At 35.0% G+C, this 21,501-nt stretch overlaps 1 protein-coding gene across 8 annotated transcripts in view; it reads right to left on the bottom strand.

Annotated features, from left to right (window-relative positions):
- Positions 1–21,501, bottom strand: part of Stxbp5 (syntaxin binding protein 5) — a 108,091-nt gene that overhangs the window by 78,985 nt on the left and 7,605 nt on the right. For all 8 annotated transcript variants that reach the window (XM_070010491.1, XM_070010493.1, XM_070010490.1 and 5 more), the window contains exons 3-4: positions 13,432–13,513; positions 8,797–8,897 (exon numbers count right to left, since the gene is read on the bottom strand). In XM_070010491.1, coding sequence (XP_069866592.1) covers positions 8,797–8,897; positions 13,432–13,513 — 183 coding nt within the window. The remainder of the gene's footprint in view (positions 1–8,796; positions 8,898–13,431; positions 13,514–21,501) is intronic.

Below are 21,501 nucleotides of genomic sequence, written 5' to 3' on the forward strand. Positions count from 1 at the left end.
ACGAGCTGTATTAGACAACAGATGATGGGATTAACTGAAGCTACATGGTACTCACCAGTAGAATTCATTTGCATTTTTCATGAAAAGTTATCCTTTATCCACTTTTCTATTATCCATGCTTTACTGAATTTTATTGAATAGGTGTACTCAATACCTTATGGCCTATTGGCATTTTTTTTAATCAAAAATGTTTCTCATTTTTGCCCATGTACACAAAGACACATAGGACCACATTTGTGCATTTAAATAAACTTTCCATGTTAAATGAAAGTCTTCTTTTCTTGTTTCCTCTTTTCCCAAGAATATGCTCTGAGTCTTACTAAGAACTGGAATATGTTTCCATATCATTCCTTCACGTTTATAAAATGCACAAATTAACACATGAGAAACTGTAGATGAAGAAACAAAGATTATATAATTTATTCTGAATCTTGTGTCCCTATCTTCAGCACCTGGTTGAGTAGTATCTCTTAACTTTATGGTTAAGTTTGTTGTATTGAAATTCATTTCCTTTATCAGTTTGCACCCTGCACATGCTAATTACACATTCCTTGTCACTATTTTTCATTTTCATTATTCTATGGGGCTTTTACCATAAGGTTGTTAAGTGATGAACGGTTTTAGTTATGCTATAGCTCTCAGTCCTTATTTAGAGAAGAGTTGTCTTTTAGCTGCTGCACCCTCTGGTTTGTCATCTATCAAGGGTGTGTCTTTCTTCACAGATGTGCACATCACATACAGTGCTATAGTCTGTCTTCCCTTAGCAATTACTATTATCACTAATTTCTGCAGCTTCATAAAACTTTTTGAAATCCAATAAAACAAGTGCCAAAATCTTACATTCTTTTCAAAGTTATCTTATTTAGATTAGGCCTTTCTATATGTCATATAAATTTTAGAAACATGAAGAACTTGTTAAAGTTTCTGACTGGAATACTATTCAATTTATAGATTAATCTATAGAGAAGTAACATTTTAAATTTTTACTATTCTTTTCTAGAAAGTACTAATTGCTTTAACATTCTTTCACTGCTCAATAAAACTTTTTATCGTATTTTTTCCACATAAATATATTTATTCTTCTGTATGATATGCCTTTTTCTCTTTTTCTTCCTATTTATTTCTAACTTCATAAAAATATATTTTAGGGATATTACTATAAATGGCATAATAGCTATGTTTTGTTGAGTATCTTCTGAAAACTCTCAAAGTTAAGTAAAGAAATGTGGCACACTTTACATAGTTTACCAATGTGCTTTTTCCATTTGTTGAGCACCTTTATTCCTATCGCTTGGTCTCCTTTCCTGATCATTACTGATTCTTCTTTTCCATTCTTCTCTTACCATACAGTAATGATTTGGTTTCATATTTTATGTTCTTTTAGATATTGTTATACTTCTTTATTTTATACATGTTAGCTTTATAGCATTCATTTCAAATAAGCATTTGAAGGCAGAAATATCAGATGTTATATTTTTTGAATTCTTTCACAGATGACAATAGCATGACAATGAATGACAATCATGAATGTAACTGCAAAGTTCCTTTTTAATTCTATTAAATTATGTCATTTGCTGGTGGCTTCGCACCTGTAATCCTAGCTACTCAAAAGGCTTAGATCTAGAACTCTGGGTTCAAAGCCAGCCCAGGCAGGAAAGTCCACAAGACTATTATCTTCAAATAACCAGCAAAAATCCAAAAGCTGAGCGTTATAACCTTGAGCAATAGAGTTCAGGGATAGCACAGGCTTTGAGTCCAAGTCCCAGTACAACACACACACTCTCTCTCTCTTCTCTCTCTCTCTCTCTCCAAGATTAGCCTATTCAATGTCAAGACTTCTTGGCTCTGCAAAATTGTCTTCAGTTTTGTTTTTAATCATTTCTTTAATCACTACTTTTCCCTCCATTGTTCTGTTTTCTTCACCAAAAATATGCTGGCATTCATCCAGAAGAAATCACTTTTCCTTCTTTTCTACCACTAACTTTCTCATCATATTCATTCTCTTGCCCCAAAGTGCTTGTTTTAATTAAATAAATTTTAAGCTTAATCAGCAGAGTCAAAATCAAAAAGTAAGGTAGGTACCCAAAGCTCATGCCTGCGATCCTAGCTACTTAGAAGGCTGTGAATGGGAGGATCATGTTTCAAGACCAGTTCAGACTGAATATTCTGCAAGTCTCAATCTCAACAGAGGAAAGCTGGATATGGTAGCACCCACCTGTCATTGCAGCAACAATAGGAAGCCTGAAATTATTGATGGTGGCTCAGACAGGGACCTGAACAGGAAGGAATACTATGTAAAAATAACCAGAGAAAAATAGGGCTGTGGGTATGGCTCAAGCTGTAGAGCTTGCTTAGCAAGTATAAAGCTTTGAGTTCAAACCCCAATATTACAATAAAAAAGTAGAGAAGTAAAAATCAATATTAATAATTGATATCAAAGGAAGAGTCATAGCTCAAATGGTCGAATACCTACCTAGCAAGCAAAAAGCCTTAAATTCAAACTCTAGTAGAGCTTCCACTAAAAAAAAAAAGTTATCAAGAACAGTAAACTAATAAGTAAACAGTAAAACTAAATAAGCCTAAACTTTGTGTGTGTGTGTGTGTGCGCGCGCGCACGTGCGCGTGCACGCGTGCACTCCTATGTATATTGTGTGCCTCTGTGTGTGTGTTTATGTATGTGTGTGTGGGATCTAGAGGTTTGAACTCTGGCCCTTGTCTTGTTATGCTGGTGCTCTATCACTTGAGCTATGCCTCCAGTCATTTTTGTTCTAGTTTTTCCTCAAATGCTTATTTGGCCTGGAGACAGTCTAGAATAGGACCCTCCTGTGTCTAGCTTCTGAATAGCAGATACTATAGAAGCAAACTGCCATGCCTAGTTTGTTGGTTGGGATAAGTCTCATCAAATTTCTGCCCAGGCTGGCCTCAGGCAGTGATTCAACCAGTCTCCATCTCCTGAATATGTAGGAATTATAGAAATGAGCCATAAAAGGTCATGAACTACCTATCTTAGACAAATAGACTAACCAATGAGTAAAGAAATTCAATGAGAAAGAAGGGAAAAGGAAGGAGGAGAGGGAGAATAAGAAAGACACAGTGGTACTCTATTCATTCTGATGGACACATGCACTAATATCAAATTGACAGTAAAGAAAGTTGAATTCTAGTCTCATAATAGAAATTAAACGCTCCAGACTATACCATCAATTACATGCTAAACTATAATAAAAGCATTGCCAACATTATTTAAAGTTCTCCACAGGAATATAAGGATGTTTAGTATTACAGAAACTATTCATGTCATAAATTAAAACAGTTTTTTTAAAGGCAAATAAAATGACATGCTAATATAAATAAATGCTGAAAAGCATTTGATTAAAATATAACTCCCAGCCGGGCATTGGTGGCTCACGCCTATCATCCTAGCTACTCAGGAGGCTGAGATCTGAGGATCATGGTTCAAAGCCAGCCAGGGCAGGAAAGTCTCTGAGGCTCTTATCTCCAATTAATCACCAGAAAACCAGAAGCAGAGCTGTGGCTCAAAGTGGTAAAGCACTAGCCTTGAGCAAATGAGCTCAAGGACAGAGCCCAAATCCTAAGTTCAAAGCCCCTTGACCAAAAAAGAAAAAAGAAAATCTAACTCCTATAACTGATAACCAATTGCTAAAGAAAATAACTCTCTCTTAAAGCAACATACTATATAAGCAGAAAACATCTAGTGAATAGAAAAGCCCTAAAAGCAATATTATAAATGAGAACTAAGGTACACTAACAATGGCATCAAAACCACTGTTCTACAAATTCTCACCATGACAGTATGGAGGGAAAAAAAGAATATGTAAAGCTTTCATCTCCATCTTAAAAATCACCACAAACTGTTAAGTCTGCTATATCTCCTAAGCATAGGGGATTAGTAAAAAGAAAAACTTTGCTCAAAACTTTCTCCCAGCTTATCTTTATAAATAAACACACAAATAAATGAATGAACAAACAAATAAACATAATAACAGACCAAGGAAAGTCAAGTACCAAGGTAGTTTTGGATCTGTTTGAAGGAATAAAGATTATATACAGAATTAGCCTGAAGCCAATACATTTTATTGTTTGCTTGAAGGTTCTTTCTTCCAAATCCCAAGGAATCAATACTTACTACAGTGCAGTTACCTGGCTTCTGTAAATGAGGGATCTCCCTACTTTTTACAGAGGCAAAAAGCTATTAACAAGTCAATTTTTATATATATATATATATATATATATATATATATATATATATATACACACACACACACACATACACACATACACACACACACACACACACACACACACACACACACACACATATTAGAGAGAGAGAGAGAGAGAGCATTAACTAGGTGAGGCATGGGAACCACTGCTAGGAGTAAAATTATAAACAAAAAAAATTATAGCCAGTCATGAAGCTAATAAAGTAACTGGCATTTTTTTTTTTTCAAGGAAGGCAGTACTTGTTTGTGACTGAGTTTGTTTTTTTGTTTTTGTTTTTGTTTTTTTTTGTCGGTCGTGGGGCTTGAACTCTGGGCCTGGGCGCTGTCCCTCAGCTCTTCAGCTCAAGGCGAGCGCTCTACCATTTGAGCTACAGCGCCACTTCCGAGTTTGTTTTTTTTAATCAACATACTTCTGGCTGTAGCCTCTTTTCTATCCTGTGAGGCTGAAGCTACTAAAGTTACTGAAACAACATTCTCAAGAAACTTGGTGGTTTTTAAAATACACAGAATTTCATTAGACAAAAGTCATACCCACAAATCTTTAAGGACAATCTCTTATTTGGCCCTTGCTGAGATGCCAGTAGGCTATTTTTAAAATTCCTAGAGTTTCTCTAGTTGACTTGGGTCCATGTAAGCATACCCAATAGACTTACTACACAATCATATACCCTGCCTTTTTGGTATGTAAGAGATTTTTAATAAAAAGTTGTATAGTTTCACTCTCATGGTTTTCTCTAAATCATACTTTGAAAAGTAATTTTTCTTTTGACAAGAGCTCATAGCAAGAATTTTCCAAAATCAAGTCTTGGTGTCTGTCACAAGTTTTCCCTCAATTTCTTTCTCTCTTTCTCTCTACCCCCCACCCATCTTTTTCTCTCCTCCCCCCCCCCCCCCGCCATCTGTCTCTTTCTTTCTCTCTTTTTTGCAATTTATCATCAAGCAGAAAGGGAAAAAAAATCAGGTCACACTTCCTTGGAAATCTGAACTAAATATACAAGTTAATCACTGAGATTTTGAAGGAGAATGTTCTGTTCAGCTTTCACTCCCTGGACAGCAAAGGACCACTTCCTCCAGTTTCAAATAACATGTTCCTCACTCACTCCTGATCTTTCACTAGCAGTAGTCTCCACTTGTGGGGTAACAGTTTCCTTATCTAAATGTTTTAGTTATTATGGGCAATTACTCTATGAAATTATTCAATACTTCTTTACCATTTTTCCTTTTCCAGTTTCAAGATCTTTTCTTTGAACATTAAGTTTTTTTCTTTCTTCTTTTAAAAATTTATCTGAATACAAAGAACTTTCAAGATAACTCATCCTTTCCACAGCAACAACCCATTTTCTTTGTTGGGTCAAATAAAGGAGTAGATCCCCTGTCTGTCTTGCTAATAGCCCTGGGTATCACTCTACTTTTGTATTCTAGTCTTTAATTTCATCATATCAAACCACTCCCATGTCTAATGCTTGTACCCTTTTCATTACACTGTTTTCAAGGAAAGTATTTTGAGAATATGATGCAATTTTCACACAAAATGTAATCTCAGGTATTTAATTTGTTCCAATATTGTGATTTTCTTCTTCATATGTGCAGTAAATTAATTCAAAGTCTTTGAAAGATCTGTATAGATATTTTTAGGAATAGTATTTTGGCCAAATATTCTTTAATAACTATCTTAATTTTTCCCCATTCATATGACTGCTGAGCACATTAGAAGCTTTATAAATATGCAAAGCACAGTATTAGATACATTATAATCAAATAATAGTATAATGCAATAAATGAGTTTTTGTTTCTATGCTATTTATATTGCTAAGAAAATCTGAGCTAGGATAGCAACCAGTTCCTGAGCACACACTCACTCGCTGTGTGTTCTCTCACTGCACTACTCCACTGGCCAAAAATTGTTCTTTTCAAGATTTCTTTTAAGAAAATGGTGCTTCAATGATATTTAAGATAATATAATGAAATTTTGATTATTAATATATTTCATGAAATACTGTATTTTCCTTTACTTTTGGCTGAATACATGTTTATTCTCAAAATTTTAAAAAGGTATCAATCAGCAAATGAAATAGCCATTTGTATATGTGTGTATGTGTAGATAGCTATATAAATATAACTGTATTTATATGTGTCTAAATAAGAAGATCTACACATACATAATTAGTCTTCAAATTGCTTTACACTGTTATTTCAAATCTTATGCAAAAATTTAACATTGTTGAGAATACCAGTCATACTAATTCATGGATATAACAAATTAGTGTATTATGTCATAAGATTTTGAATATGGTACCACAGTCCAACACAGACTATCCTGATCGAAACAGTGTCTGTACAAAGAAATGGAGAGATTCCCACACACGGAGCATGGGAAGGTAGACAAGTAATGACAGGATTCTCTCCCTTCTGCTCTGGCAAAGTTCCACCAAAGCAACAGAGAATTCTTGAGCTTAATACAGAGCTGGGACTGGCGAGAGATGCACTGCTGATATGGGCGGGTCCCTAGAACTGAGGACAAAATCTTTTGTCTATCTTCCTTCACCATGAGCAGCCAAATACCCAAGAAAACTAGAATCTTCCAAATGTCTCCTCTATCCTTGTAGCCAATGGATGAAATCTTTCACTTTGAGAAAACAGAGCAAGTTTCACCCAGAAAGCAGGGCCTATTCCTTGGCATTTTAAGGATAATCACTGCCACGTAAGTTTCTAGTCATCTTAGAAATTTCATTCAGAGTAGTTATTCCAAAATCTCTTACTCCTGCTACAGTTCCTTGTTTACACAGCCCAAATTTATGTTCTCAGACAGCAAACTAATACTAATCTCATTCCAGATCTGGTCTATGTACTCCCTCCCTCCCATATAAGGTAGACAGAACCTGGAGTTAGCTGGAAAAATGTGAACTGTTATATTTCTTCTTTAGCTTGCCTAGTTTGGAGGGTCACTCAAGGCAGAAGCTGAGAATCACAGATGAATCTGTACATATACCTAAACAGGCTAACTTACATTTATTATACCAGGAATATGGTGTGATTTTGGACAAAAGGTAATAAATGTCTCCAATGCCAACTACATAAATGTAATATACAAAAAAAAGCATCATAAGCTATAGAGGATTGCTAGACTGTATCCTTACTCTTGCTTCACATCAAACAAATTCCAGTATGAATAAAAGTGTAGTATCACAACATGAAAATGTAAGAGTTCCATAAGAACATATGGGGAGCTGGGTACAAAGGCTCACACTTGTAATTCCAGCTCTTCAGAAGAAAGAAATTGGGAGGATTGCAGTTTAAGACCAGCCATGTCATAAAACTAATGAGGTTCCCATTTCAAGAAACAAACTAGGCATGCATATAGCTACACAAGAGGGATAGAAGAATCAGTCTGTGGTAAGCCTATGTAAAAAAGCATGAGATTCTATCTGAAATATACAAAAGGCTAGAGGTATGGCTCAAGTGGAAGAAAAAGGCTCCAAGTTCAAACTCTAGTAACAAACAAAGCAAAATACAACAAAGAAAAAAATATGTAAAACAAGTTTTTAATAAAATGAGGGTAAAAAAGTAATTTCAATCAAAACTCAAAAGTTCACAAGTCATATTAAAAGAGATTCATTTGTCTAAGCTATTCCACTCACACAAATTTATCTTGCAGATATATTTGTACATATAGATATAGTCACCTATGTACCAGGTCATAATAAAGGGAAACAAATGGCAGATTGAAAAATGAGATAAATGTCCATTGATAAAGACTGAATGAATTATGGTTCTCCCACACAATGGAATAGTACATAGCTATGAAAATGGCTGAAGATAACTTACATGTCAATGTTAGTAACTTTATTATTTTTTTTTTTTTGGGTCCGGTCATGGGGCCTGAACTCTGGGCCTGGACGCTATCCTTCAGCTCTTCAGCTCAAGGCTAGCGCTCTACCACTTGAGCCACAGCGCCACTTCTGGCTTTTTTTTTTTTTCTGCTTATGTGGTGCTGAGGAATTGAACCCAGGGCCTCATGCATGCAAGGCAAGGGCTCCACCACTGAGCTACCTTCCCAGCCCTGTAAGTAACTTTATTGAATATGCTGTTAACTGAAACCATTATCATGTAATATAGTAGTACTATGTAATGGTTTCCCTTATAAAAAAGGGAGCTCTATATTTTCATTTTTATATACAGATACAAGTGATTTCTGGAAAAATCTAAAGAAATTTATGTGGTTCTCAAAGGTGGGAAACAACTGAATTCTGCTGAATTCTTCCTCCCACCCTACCTATCTCTCCTATGAATTCTACCTTCACATCTGCCTGGCAAGAAGTATAAACATGACTCAAATAAAGTCACTTAGATAACCTGTCTCCTTTGGCAAGATATAGACTAAGAAAAACAGAAGCCTGGAAAGGGAGGAATTTTGCTATCATTTTATATCTTTTGATGTAGCAATTATTTTTTAGATTGTACATGAAGCCCATAACAAACAGTAAAAGTAAAAAGAATAGATTAAAACAGAATAAAAATATCCCATATAAAGGAATACTGAGGTAATTCTTACCTTTCTCGGCAAAATTTAAGTGAATGTAATATGGCAGGCCTTTTCTGACGTAAATTCCATAAGTGTAAGGTGTCATCAGCCAATGCACTCACAAGTGCGCCCTTGAAAACAAAGAATATTTCATGTATGACATAGTTTATAAGCACTGGTGGTTCATTTTGCTGCCAGAACACTATCCAGATTTCAAGTCAGTGCCAAGATGTTTATTTCTAAGGAACATTTATCCAAATTTGACAAAGTAGATAGAACAATGTATTATATATGTGTAAAAATGCTTTAATGTTTTCAATAACCTAAAATATAATTTAATATCTAAGAAACCGAAAGTATGCTAGTGAGATGGTATGGTTGAGATAGCTATTTAAGATAATAAATTACATGATCAATAATGTACATATTTTTTGACTAAAGCAAAATGATCTCAAGTTTAATTTATGTAAGACAAATTGTAATAAAAGATTAATACCCATTGGCTATATTGAAGAAAACTGACATTAGATCCTGCACCAAAATCAACTCCAAATGGATCAAAGATGTCAATGTAAGACCAGATAACCTGAAAATAGAACAGGAAGGGATAGAAGCAACACTAAGTATCCTTGGCACAGGTCAAAACTTCCTAAGTGGGGCTGGGAAGGTGGCTCAGTGGTATAGCACTTGCCTGGCATGCATGAGGCCCTGGGTTCGATTCCTCAGCACCACATAAACAGAAAGAAAAAAGCCGAAATGGCGCTGTGGCTCAAGTGGTAGAGCGCTAGCCTTGAGCTGAAAAGCTGAGGGACAGCACCTAGGCCCAGAGTTCAGGCCCCATGACTGGACCCAAAAAAACCCAAAACAACAACAACAAAAAACTTCCTAAGTAATCACAAAAAATCAAAGAAAACACTAGAGAAATAGAATGCATCAAACTGAAGAGTTTCTGCATGGTAAAGGACATATCTAGCAAGATAAATAGAAAGCCCATAGAATGAGAGAAGATTCTTTTACCAGCTATGCATCAGACAAGGGTCCCATATCTAAAAAATACACTTAGAACTCAAAAATATTAACCCCACAAAAAACAAACTCTCAAATACACAACAACCCAATTAATAGAAGGCTTAAAGAAAGACTTTTCTGAAGAAGAAATAAGAATGGCAATGGACACACAAAGAAATATTTGACATCTCTGGCCATAAAAGAAATGTAGATCTGCTGGGTGCCAATGGCTCACGCCATAATCCTAGTTACTCAGGAGGCTGAGATCTGAGGATCATGGTTCAAAGCCAGCCTGGGCAAGAAAGTCCGTGAGACTCATATCTCCAATAAACCACTAGAAAATCGGAAGTGGTACTGTGGCTCAAACGGTAGAGCGCTGGCCTTGAGCTCAACAGCTGAGGGACAGTGCCCAAGCCCAGAGTTCAAGCCCCACGACGACAGAAAGAAAGAAGGAAGGAAAGAAATAAAGGAAGGAAGGAAGGAAGGAAGGAAGGAAGGAAGGAAGGAAGGAAGGAAGGAAGGAAGGAAGGAAGGAAGGAAGGAAGGAAGGAAGGGGAGAGAAAGGAAGGAAGAAAGAAAGGAAGGGAGAGAGAGAAAGTGAGAGAGGGGGGAAGGAAGGAAGGAAGGAAGGAAGGAAGGAAGGAAGGAAGGAAGGAAGGAAGGAAGGAAGGAAGGAAGGAAGGAAGGACTATACCACATTGAGATTCTATCTCACCCCAGTTAGAATGCTCATCATCAAGAAACAATAACAGATGCTGGCAGGGATGTGGCCAAAAGGGAACCCTACTACAATGTTGCTGGAAATGTAAACTTGTTCAACCACTTTGGAAAGCAGTGAGAGTTTCCTCAAAAGATTAAACATGGAGCTTCCCTATGACCCAGGACTCCCACTTAAGGGCATTTACTCAAATGACCACAAACCATACTACACTAAAGCCACCAGTACAACCCTGTTCATTAAAGCATTGTTTACCATAGCCAAGATATGGAATCAATCCAGATGCCTCTCAGTAGACAAATGGGTCAAGAAAATGTGTGTGTGTATATATACATATATATATATATGTATATATACACGCAATATGCACAATTTCTTTCCATCAAAAAGAATGACATTGCCCCATTCATAAGGAAATGGAAAGAGTTAGAAAAAAAATACTAAATGAAGACTTAAAGGCTACATGGTTTCCCTCATTTGTAGTAATTAGAATGTGCCTATAAATCTTCAAGTAAAACCAAAGGATAAAAGACAGATAATTACACCTGTACAGGATTAATTAAACAGTAGGATATCCCTTAGGAAAGATCACAATGATTCAAAAGCTATGTATATATGATCATATGAAATGATGATTATTGCCAGGTGCTGGTCGCTCACACCTGTGATCCTAGCTACTCAGGAGGCTGAGAACTGAGGATTGCGATTCAAAGCCAGCCTGGGCAGGTAAGTCCACGAGACTCTCATCTCCAATTAACCACCAAAAAACCAGAAGCAGAGCTGTGGCTAAAAGTGGTAGAGCACTCGCCTTGAACTAAAGAGCTGAGGGACAGCACGCAGGCCCAGAACTCAAGCCCCACAACAGACAAAAAAATAAAAAATAAAAATAAATGATAATTATCAAAATGAACTCCAAGAAATAGAAGCAAGAGATTTTTTTTAATTGTGCTGTTTGCAGGTTTTTTTCTTTTCTTCTTTCCTTTTTTTCTTTGGTTTATTCCCTTCTGTTGCTATATATGATTTCTGTACCCTTTGTCTTGTATATAAATTTATCTGATTTGGGGAGAAGGGGAAGCACAGAAACAGTGAGACAACAGGTGAACCAGTTCAGCAGTGAAACCCACTAGATATTATGTTGGAAATGAACTATATGGCTTTGGGAGGAGAGAAGTTGAGAAGAGAAAAACTGAAGAGAATGAGGGAGGGGGTGACACTGTTTGAACAGAAATGCATTCATTACCTGATTCATGTAACTGTAATCCCTCTGTGTACATCAGCATTACAATACATTTTTAAAAAGATTAATATCTGTATTTTCTTCCAACTACTAGAGAACAAAGGTAGCATCTGGCATATTGTAACTTAGTGTCTGAGTAGTTGGGATATCTAATTTAGAAAGTAAAAAACACCTGATACTATTAAATACTATTATTCATGAAGAAGAAGAAAATTGTCAGATGTAGGGAGAATCATTAAGGTAGCTCTGTCTCACCAGACACAACAAATCAGAATTTTTAGAGCAAGGATCTATGCAGGTGAAATTTTTATTATCTCAAGAGGTGCTTATGATATGTAAGATGAAGAATCTCTTGGCTAAGAGTTGACTTATTAAGATATCTAAATGTTTTTTTCTCAAAAGAGTGCTAAGGTACCCTTTATCTAGACTCAGATAAGACTAGGACAAGAGCTAAAGCATGAAGAATTTGTATTAATTTCAAAAAAGATTTAAAAAATCTAACCCTTTAAATTATTATGAAAAATGTTAAAAATGTTTTAAATAGTTGTTCATTTCTCCAGGAAGATTAAAGTAGTTGTTTAAGTAAGATTTACATGATTTCTCCAAGTTGTACAAAGTTCTCCATGGACTTCTCTATTGTGTAGCCATTTTGCTATACAACATAACAACTGGAGCAGAAATAGACAAAGTCCCCACACACACTCTTTTTCACTAGGAAGTAGTCTATTATGTCTGTTTTCCTCTTATGGAAAACCTATATAGTAAAATGTTATTTGCATCACAATTTTACTTAATTTGTTCTTATAATTATCATTAGCATTTTACACTAATAGTGCCTTTCTTAAATCCTGATGTGAAGACTTATCAAAAGCCAGAAGTATTCAGTATTTTCTCATATGCCTATGAGTTTATTTCATGAATCTTAAGGATTTGGAATAAAAATCATTTTCACAACTATCCTCATACAGAAAGAGAGACTTTTTCTTGAGTACTCTGTCTTCCTTCTTTGACCAGCTATCCACACCGGTCATTACCTGCAATAAACATCTATGTGTGTATGTATATATCATTTATTATTAAACAGGAGTACAAAGAGTTTATAATTCTATGTCAGGTTATGAGTAAAATGCATCTTGATCAATGCCATCCCTTCCATCATTATCCCTGAGTACATATATTTAAAATCTGTAAGCACATTGTTTCCTGTGCTAATAAAATGTTTCTTAAAGCTCTGTCTATACTTCACATTTTTAGCAAAAAGAAAAGAATCAGTGACTTGAACCATAATCACAACTTTTGTTGTGAAGCAGTAGTCATTTGAAGCACTAGTCATTTTCTAATAGAAGCTGGTTTCCTGGTTGTAGATTAAAACAATTCACTAAAATGCATTCTGTAACCTATATTAAGTTCAATTTCTAATAAAATTGTACTATAGACCTATATAAATTTCAACATCCCTGAAATAAAACAAGTACAGCATCTAGTACCAAAAATATTTACCTTATATCATTCTATTTGCAAAACTGTTTAAAGAAAATGTAATACAACTCTTTGTGATGTCTTAAAATGAATTACTATAATCTCTGACCCAGAAGTAATTACCTTTTGTTCAAATATTTAAATATGACTGCATGAAAGAAATCTGAGAGGAGACATGGCCCAATTTCAGCTCCAAGCAGAGAGAAGAAAACAATTCGCTTACCTCATTAATCAGGAACTGGAGCTGGATTACTGCAGCTCCGCTGTCATGCTGGCAGTAACATTCTACTCCTGGACGACCAAAGCTGTTAAAGTTCTATTAAGGAGTTTATGGTATGTATGGGTATTTCATTAAAGAAACTTTTAAGTTACATAAAGAATAAATATTCCAGTGATATGATTCTCAATTCAGGACACTTACTTAAGTTGAAATTTAATTAGCTCTCTCACACATAAACAAAAGTAAGTTTTTGGTGAAAATCAGAAGTCTATAAGACAAAAACTGTTCTTCCTACAACAACTGAAATATTAAAATCAGTAATATATAAAAAGGTAGCATTACTTTGACTCAATGTAAGCAGTGTATCCTATGCTAATAAAATGGTGTTTCTTCTAGTTCAGTCTACTTCACACACTTAGCAAAAGTAAATTCATCAATGATTGAAATAATAAGAAACACAACTGGAGGCAGGAATCATTTAATATACTCTACTTTGTTAATACTTTAACTTTTTTTAGAGTTAATATACTGTATTAAGTCTCAAACTGTTTTTTCTTATGAAAAAGGAAAAAAGGTAGCTGACCTGCAGAGCATCTAATTTTGTCCACATCAGTAACTAACAAACCCAAGAAGTAGGCAAATGTCATTTCAGAATACTGTTTTTAGAAAGTCTTCTTATTGTCACTTTTCACTCTTGCAATATATTTTAAAGTAAGCCAACAATATAATGAAGAGAAACAGGAGTATTCCAAGATGTTAAACAGGCCTTAATACCAATTAATATCAAATAGTCATATCACCTCTTCATGAATCAAGCACTATTATAAATGATATAAATTAACTCAATCCTCAAAAATCTGTGAATGTTATTATTCCCAGTAGCAGAGATGAAGCTGAACCTGCATTCTGGCTCCAGAATCCACTCTCTTGCTTTTGGTGTTTGTTGTTGTTTGTGTGTGTTGTAGGGCTTGAACTCAGGACCTGGGCTCTGTTTTTTGCTCAAGGCTATTGCTCTACCACTTTATGTTCTAGCCACTTCTGTTTTTCTGGTGGGTAATTGGAGATAAAAGTCTCACAGCTGGTGGCTCAGGCCTATAATCCTTGCTCCTCAGAAGGCTGAGATCTGAGGAACATGGTTCAAAACCTATGAGACTCTTATCTCCAATTAACTACCAGAAAACTGTAAGTAGTGTTAGGCTCAAAGTGGTAGAGTGCTAGTTTTGAGAGGAAAAAGCTCAAGGACAGCACCCAGGTCCTGAGTTCAAGCTTCAAGACCAACAACAATAATAGAGTCTCATGGCATTTCCTGCTGGGGCTGGCTTTGAAGCTCAATCCTCACATCTCAGTTTCCTAAGCAGCTAGGATTACAGGTGTGACCCACTGGCCCCCACCTAAGATGGTATTTCTTTCTAATTTTTCAGTGTTGAGGACTGAACCCAGGACCTCATGCATGCTAAGTATACACTCTACTACTGAACTACATCCCCAGACCTGCTCTCTTAACAAGTATGTGGAGTAAAGAGCAAAACATATATAGAATTCTCTGTGTATCACACACTATCATATGTATCGTGTCATAAATTTGAAATAAGATAATCATTCTAACATTTTGCCATTCCAATTGTTCCATTTTGGAACAATTCTTTACAACAGTGAAATATTATTATTCATCTGTGAAATCCTATGGAATCTAAACCACCAAGTGAAACCTTAATGTAAGCCATGGTCTAGGAGAAAAATGATATGGCAATGTGGATTCATTCATTGTAATAAAACCATCCTGATGAGTGAGGCTGATAAATGCCAAAGACTATGGCCATAGGGGCAGGGAATACATGGAAATTCTCAACTTGAAACAGTTCATAAAAAGTTTGTTGGAAAAAAATAACATACTAACAAATAGCCACATCTTCAAGAGGGGTGGGTAGACTTCATTTTTTTCTGCTGATGCTAATCTGTCATTTAAGTCAAACTATAAAGTATTATTTCTGTAGAAATATATAAAATGCTTAAAAGAAAATGAAAGATTCATAGGTAAAACATTTGAGGCTTCTCTTGATGTAATGCAATTTAACAATTTAGAAAAGATTCAGCAATATCTGAAAATTAGGCTAAGTGCTTTCTTTTAATGTGAATAAAACAAGCATTGCAGCAATAGAGTAATTGCAGCACCTAGTTGTACAGTCACAATGTAGAAGGACTGCACTGGACCTTTAGTTACCTTTAGTTCCCTTTCCACTATCACTCTCTTTTAACTTGTGCCAATACTTGAGGCTTGAACTCAGGGTCTGAGCACTGTCCCTGGAATTTTCTGTTCTTCTTGTTCAAGGCTAGTGCTGTACCATTTGAGTCAAGTTCTCATTCCAGTTTTTGGTAGTTAACTGGATATAAGAGTCTCATGGCTTTTCCTGCCCAGGCTGGCTTTGAACCATGATTTTTAGATCTCAGCCTGAGTAACTAGTAGCTTCCAGTACCACTTGAGGTAAGAATTTTTTTTTTTTAAATTTATAAACCACTTCGAGTGGGTGAATATGCTCATTTTCATTATTCACTGTTTTGAGGATTATTTCTATAGAGGTTAAAATGAGTTATATTTTTGTCACAGCTAATACTTTAGAACAGCTTTTAATATACTTTTATACTTTTAAATGAGCTGCTTATTCAGTGTACTATGAAATGAAATCATGAATAGTGTTCTTGGTTAAATGAACAAGAAGAAATGTATATTCTCACATAGAAGAAAAAGCAGTCTTTTGTCCTAGCATTCACTCTCAGCTATCTAATGGCTAAGTTCTTTCTTCAAGTACAGTCGTCACACACTGTATCATGGGATTTTGCGGTATGTAGGTATTTATATATTTATGACTTTGTTTTTGCCTAAAAAAATTAAAACTATAAAAATATGAAAGTGTTAATTCAAAGTTAGTAAGAGTGTGGGAAACGTTTATAGGACAATGGGAAGGGTTGATAGAGCCTTAATATATATATATATATATATAAATAATAAATATAACGCTGCTACTTCACATATTTTCACCATTGTAGGGGTCTCTGGAACATAACTCCTTGCCATAGGTGAGGGGTTTCTGAATCTAAAGGTGAAAATTTTTTTAAAAGTACAACACGCGATGAAAATTATAGTATAAAGACACAACAGACAGAAAACAGAAAAAAGGTTTTAAAACTTTCCTTTTCAAAAGACTAAAAGGAAAAAAAAAAAACACATAAAGGAAAGCAACTTAGCTGAAAGTACTACCGGGGCTGGTGCCTCCAGATTTATGGTGACCTCTGGCAGAGAACTGCTGTTAAAAACCAGAGTACTGCTCTTACAAGGAAAGATTCGTACTTTGAAGAAAGGGTAGGATTAATCACTCAAAAGACAAACTCGCCGGGGGGTGGAAGGAATCTAAAGATGCACTTTTTAAATGGGAAGAAACACAAAATTATAAAAATGCCTTCAACTAAAAAAAACACACAACTATTTCAAATAAGTATTATGAAAACCAAAACTACCGGCTAGTTTTCATTTAAAAATATTCCCTTAGGAGAGTGAGGAAAGAGTGACATTGTCCAAAATGAAATTGTACTTATTTACCTGACTTGTGTAACTGTAAAGCCTCTGTACATCACCTTCTTAAGAATAAAAAAATTTTTTTAAAATTACCTCTAGCCCCCATTTTAAGGGAATCTAAGTTTTTCTCAATGAGTACTTCTTTAAATTTATAGCATGAATATATTAAAGAATTATGCTGTTATTAATTTATTAATATAATTTATTAATATATACACATCTACATATATACGTACACATACATGCATGTTTCCAAAATAATTAACACTAGTTGGAGCAGTAACAGCTGAACAGACCTGTGTATTTATTATTACTATAAAATAATGCAAGCAGAGGGCAGTTTTAAAGCTTTTAAAGGATATATAACTTCAGTTTCCAATTAAAGTACCATATGCAGCATATGCATTCTTCCATGAAGGAGCTTATCATTTATCTGATTCTAAAGCAGGTAACCAAGCACCTGAACTTGTTTGTAAGACACTTGTAAGTTTGGCTCTGTTTTTTGTTTGTTTGTTTTAAAATCTTACTCATTCTTCAGATTGTTTGGTTTCATAAGTTAAAGAATCATTTTGAAGAAAGTGTATACACACCTAACAAGTCAAAATATTAGTCAAGTGCTTTTATTCACTTATATCTTTAACTGTATCTATCTAAATGAAAATACACATATCTATATGAGAGAAAGTATTAAGAAAAAGCTATAAACTCAAATATATTTTACAATTAGGAAACAAAGGTCTAAAACAAATGGAACATTCCATTAAAGAATTGATCACTGGGCTGGGAGGGTGGCTCAGTGGTAGAGCGCTTGCCTTGCATGCATGAGGCCCTGGGTTCGATTCCTCAGCACTACATAAGCAGAAAAAAAAAAGCCGGAAGTGGCTCTGTGGCTCAAGTGGTAGAATGCTAGCCTTGAGCTGAAGAGCTGAGGGACAGCGCCCAGGCCCAGACTTCAGGTCCACGACTGGACCCAAAAAACAAAAACAACAACAAGAATTGATCATTGAACTACTATAAAGGATGACTAAGTATCTTAACTATTATATGTATGGGTAATGCCTTCTCACAGAACAAAAAAAAAAAAACAGGCAAAAATTCAACTTTCAATATAATTAATCCATATTACTGATAATGAATTGACACGATATGAATTACCTGTAATCCTAAAAACGCTTTTTTATTTATAACTGATATAACACAAGTGCAATTTATGAAACTTATTAAAATATAATTAGTAATGCTTTCCTGAACACTGCACTCTACAAAGATTTTATACCAAAGCTATGACTGGAAAACTCTGGCTATCATCAAATCCAGCCTTCCACTTGATTTTGAAAAGACAGTTTTATTGACACTCTTTTACAAACACTATCTATGGTTGTCACTGTGTTCTCTATAGGCAGAGTTTAATAGTTGTCAGTGATCATAGCACCTAAAATAATTTACTATTTAGCCTTTTACAGAAAACATTTGATTCCTAAATTGAGATGGTATTTTAAATGTGTACACACACAAATACATCCACATAGTCACATACATCTCCTATGTAACCTTTATTAGAGAACATGTAAAGTTGACCATTGGGAATCTATATGTTTCCTGGATCTTCATTTTTTACACACTAACTTCTGCATACCTTCTGGCTGACTTTGCTGGTGTGCATTATTTGGACTGTAACCTTTACAACTTATTTTAAGAGAAAAATGTCATGAAATACTATACCTGTATTTCCCAAAAGATTTATTATACTTTTTAATGTCTACATGATTATCTTACAAAGAATGGTAATGTATAAATTTAGACTCTAGATTCTGAACTAAGAATATGATGGCTACATAGTTGGAAATAGAATGCAATCAGAGAAAATACATCATAAAGACACTAGGCTTTAGACACAGAGTTAATGAAGAAGGAAAATAGTATTCTAGACCTAAGAAATCACCAATTGCATGTGTCAGTGTTTAATATTAAGTAGTAAACAGTAAACTATAATAAGTAACTAACAAACAATTGTTACTAGTGAACAATTCTACTCCTTATCTTTTCCTCTCAGCTTACCTTCTACCCACACCTAGGGGGGAAAAAGGGGAAGGTAGGAAAGTTAGATGCTAGACAGTGTTAGTATCCAAAAGTTCTTTACAATAAAACCAAGTGTGCTAGGCACCACTGGCTCACACCTGTAATCCTAGTCCTCAGGAGGCTATGCTGAAGACAGTGGTTTGAAGCCAGCCTGGGAAAGAAAAGTCCCCTTGAGACACTTATCTCCAATTACCCACTTAAAAACCAGAAGTGGAGTTGTGGCTCTAAGTGTGGAGTGCTATCCAGGGATAGCACCCAGGCCCTGAGTTCAAGCATGACTGACACAAAACAAAAATATGATAAAAAAAAAAAAAAAACAGACAATGAGAGTTTAAAACAATTTGAAATATTAAGTCTGAAAAAGGTTAAAAGCGAAACAGTTGAATTCTTCAAAAACATTAAAACAAAAATGTAGTTATATGTAAAATACTACTTATATACTAGTTATATGTAAAAATACTATTTTTAAAGTACAAAATAATTATATAGATGCTTGAGTGTCTTCACAGAAATCTGAGTAAAGAAATCATAAGTTGCCATTATCTCCCTTAGCACAATTTAGTTGCATGTTATTAAGAAAGGTTCAGGGGCTGGGAAGGTGGCTCAGTGGTAGAGCACTTGCCTTGCATGCCTGAGGCCCTGGGTTCAATTCCTCAGCACCACATAAGCAAAAAAAGAAAAAAGCCGGAAGTGGTGCTGTGGCTCAAGTGGTAGAGTGCTAGCCTTGAGCTGAAGAGCTGAGAGACAGTGCCCAGGCCCAGAGTTCAGGCCCCACAACCGGACCCCCCCCCCAAAAAAAAGAAAGGTTCAACTGAGTACTTTTTGATAGCAATTTTATAAACTCTAAATTTATCTCATGAAAATTCAGTCAGCAATCACTTTGGTTTGCTTCCCAAGATATATATACTCTGTCATGTGTAAAACCCTATCTTAATAAGAGGTACTCAGATGTGAAAGTTAGCATGTAGTGAAACAACCTCTTTTTCATAACATTCTAAGATATTTATCTATATGAGGCAAATAAAAAAAACTATTCCTTTCATCTTCATTCCCAAATATTTAGTATTCCTTCTGATGATGATAATATGCCAAATCAGTTCAGAAAATACTCATGTGAACATTGCAAAATAAACAACCACTGATATTCTGATTATTTCCTTCTTATAAATGTATCTCTTCTAATACATGAGAAGTAAATTTAACATTAAAGCCAAATTAATGGCAAAAAACATAAAGCTTAGCCTGGCATGGTTTCAAACCAGTCCAGGTAGAAAAAAATCCATGAGATTTTTATCTCCAATTAACCAGCAAAAAGCCAGAAGTGGAGCTGTGGTAGAATACCAGATTTGAGCAAAAAAGCTAAAGGACAGTGCCCAAGCTCAGTTCAAGCCCTTGTACTACCACAAAAAGAACAAAAAACAAAAAAAACAGCGTATCTTTTCCTTAGTGATACTCAATCCTAGTCCAGTAATTCAATTATACTCTACGGTTATAAATATTCCATATTAATGTACAAACATCAAATTCAGCACTATTGTACTGTTTGTACTACTGTACAAATTCAGCACTAGAATTACCGCATCAGCAATTCAAGTCTCTACACTTTTGTATAAAAAATAATAAAATCATGTGATCAATAACTCAGTATTATTTATAATATAAATGTATTTTAAATTTGTATTTCAATCAATAATATCCATGGGAGGTAACCTTTGCGAATGATACTAAAATATACCGTACTTTCCTATGCCATGAGATTCAGTTACACCAGGGAAATGCTTATGGTAGAGCAATTACCTAACAAGCCCAGACCTGAGTTTAATCTCCAGTACTGAACAAAGAAAATTAAAACATTATAACCTACCATATTGGTTGCATTCAATAAGAACCTGCTGTTTCAAGAAAAAAATGTTCATTCACGTACTCTTCCCTGATCTCTTTTGTAAACAAAGTCTTGCACTGTTTAATAAACATCTACTAAGAGACTGTGATACAATCATGACGTTCAAGGTAAGAGTGGAATCTAATACTTCTTCCCTTTAACAAGTAGTCGTGTCAATCTGAAGATCCTCTAGACAAACATAGCTCAAAGAACTCCCAAATCCTCAAGATGGACAAACTCTTAGGGAAAAACAAAAACAAACAAAAAACTATTTCCTCATCTTACAGGAAAGGGAACTGAAGCACAGAGATTTTTTAGTCCATTTATACAAAATAGTCTGAAAACTAGAACAGAAATCTAAGGCAATTGTTCCAAAACTTCTTCGCTTCAGAATGGCAAGGTGACATTCAACAAATTATACCAAAAACCAAATGGGAAACAGAGAATACCAAAAAGAAATAAAATCTATCTTACTTAAGGCAACAAAACTTATAAGGCAGATCTTACTCCCTCAATAGTTAAAACATCCTTTCTATATCTA

Source organism: Dipodomys merriami, unplaced genomic scaffold (genome assembly GCF_024711535.1).
Source record: "Dipodomys merriami isolate MVZ:Mamm:240054 unplaced genomic scaffold, mDipMer1.0.p SCAF_8, whole genome shotgun sequence".
In the NCBI taxonomy this organism is placed as follows: Eukaryota; Metazoa; Chordata; class Mammalia; order Rodentia; family Heteromyidae; genus Dipodomys; species Dipodomys merriami.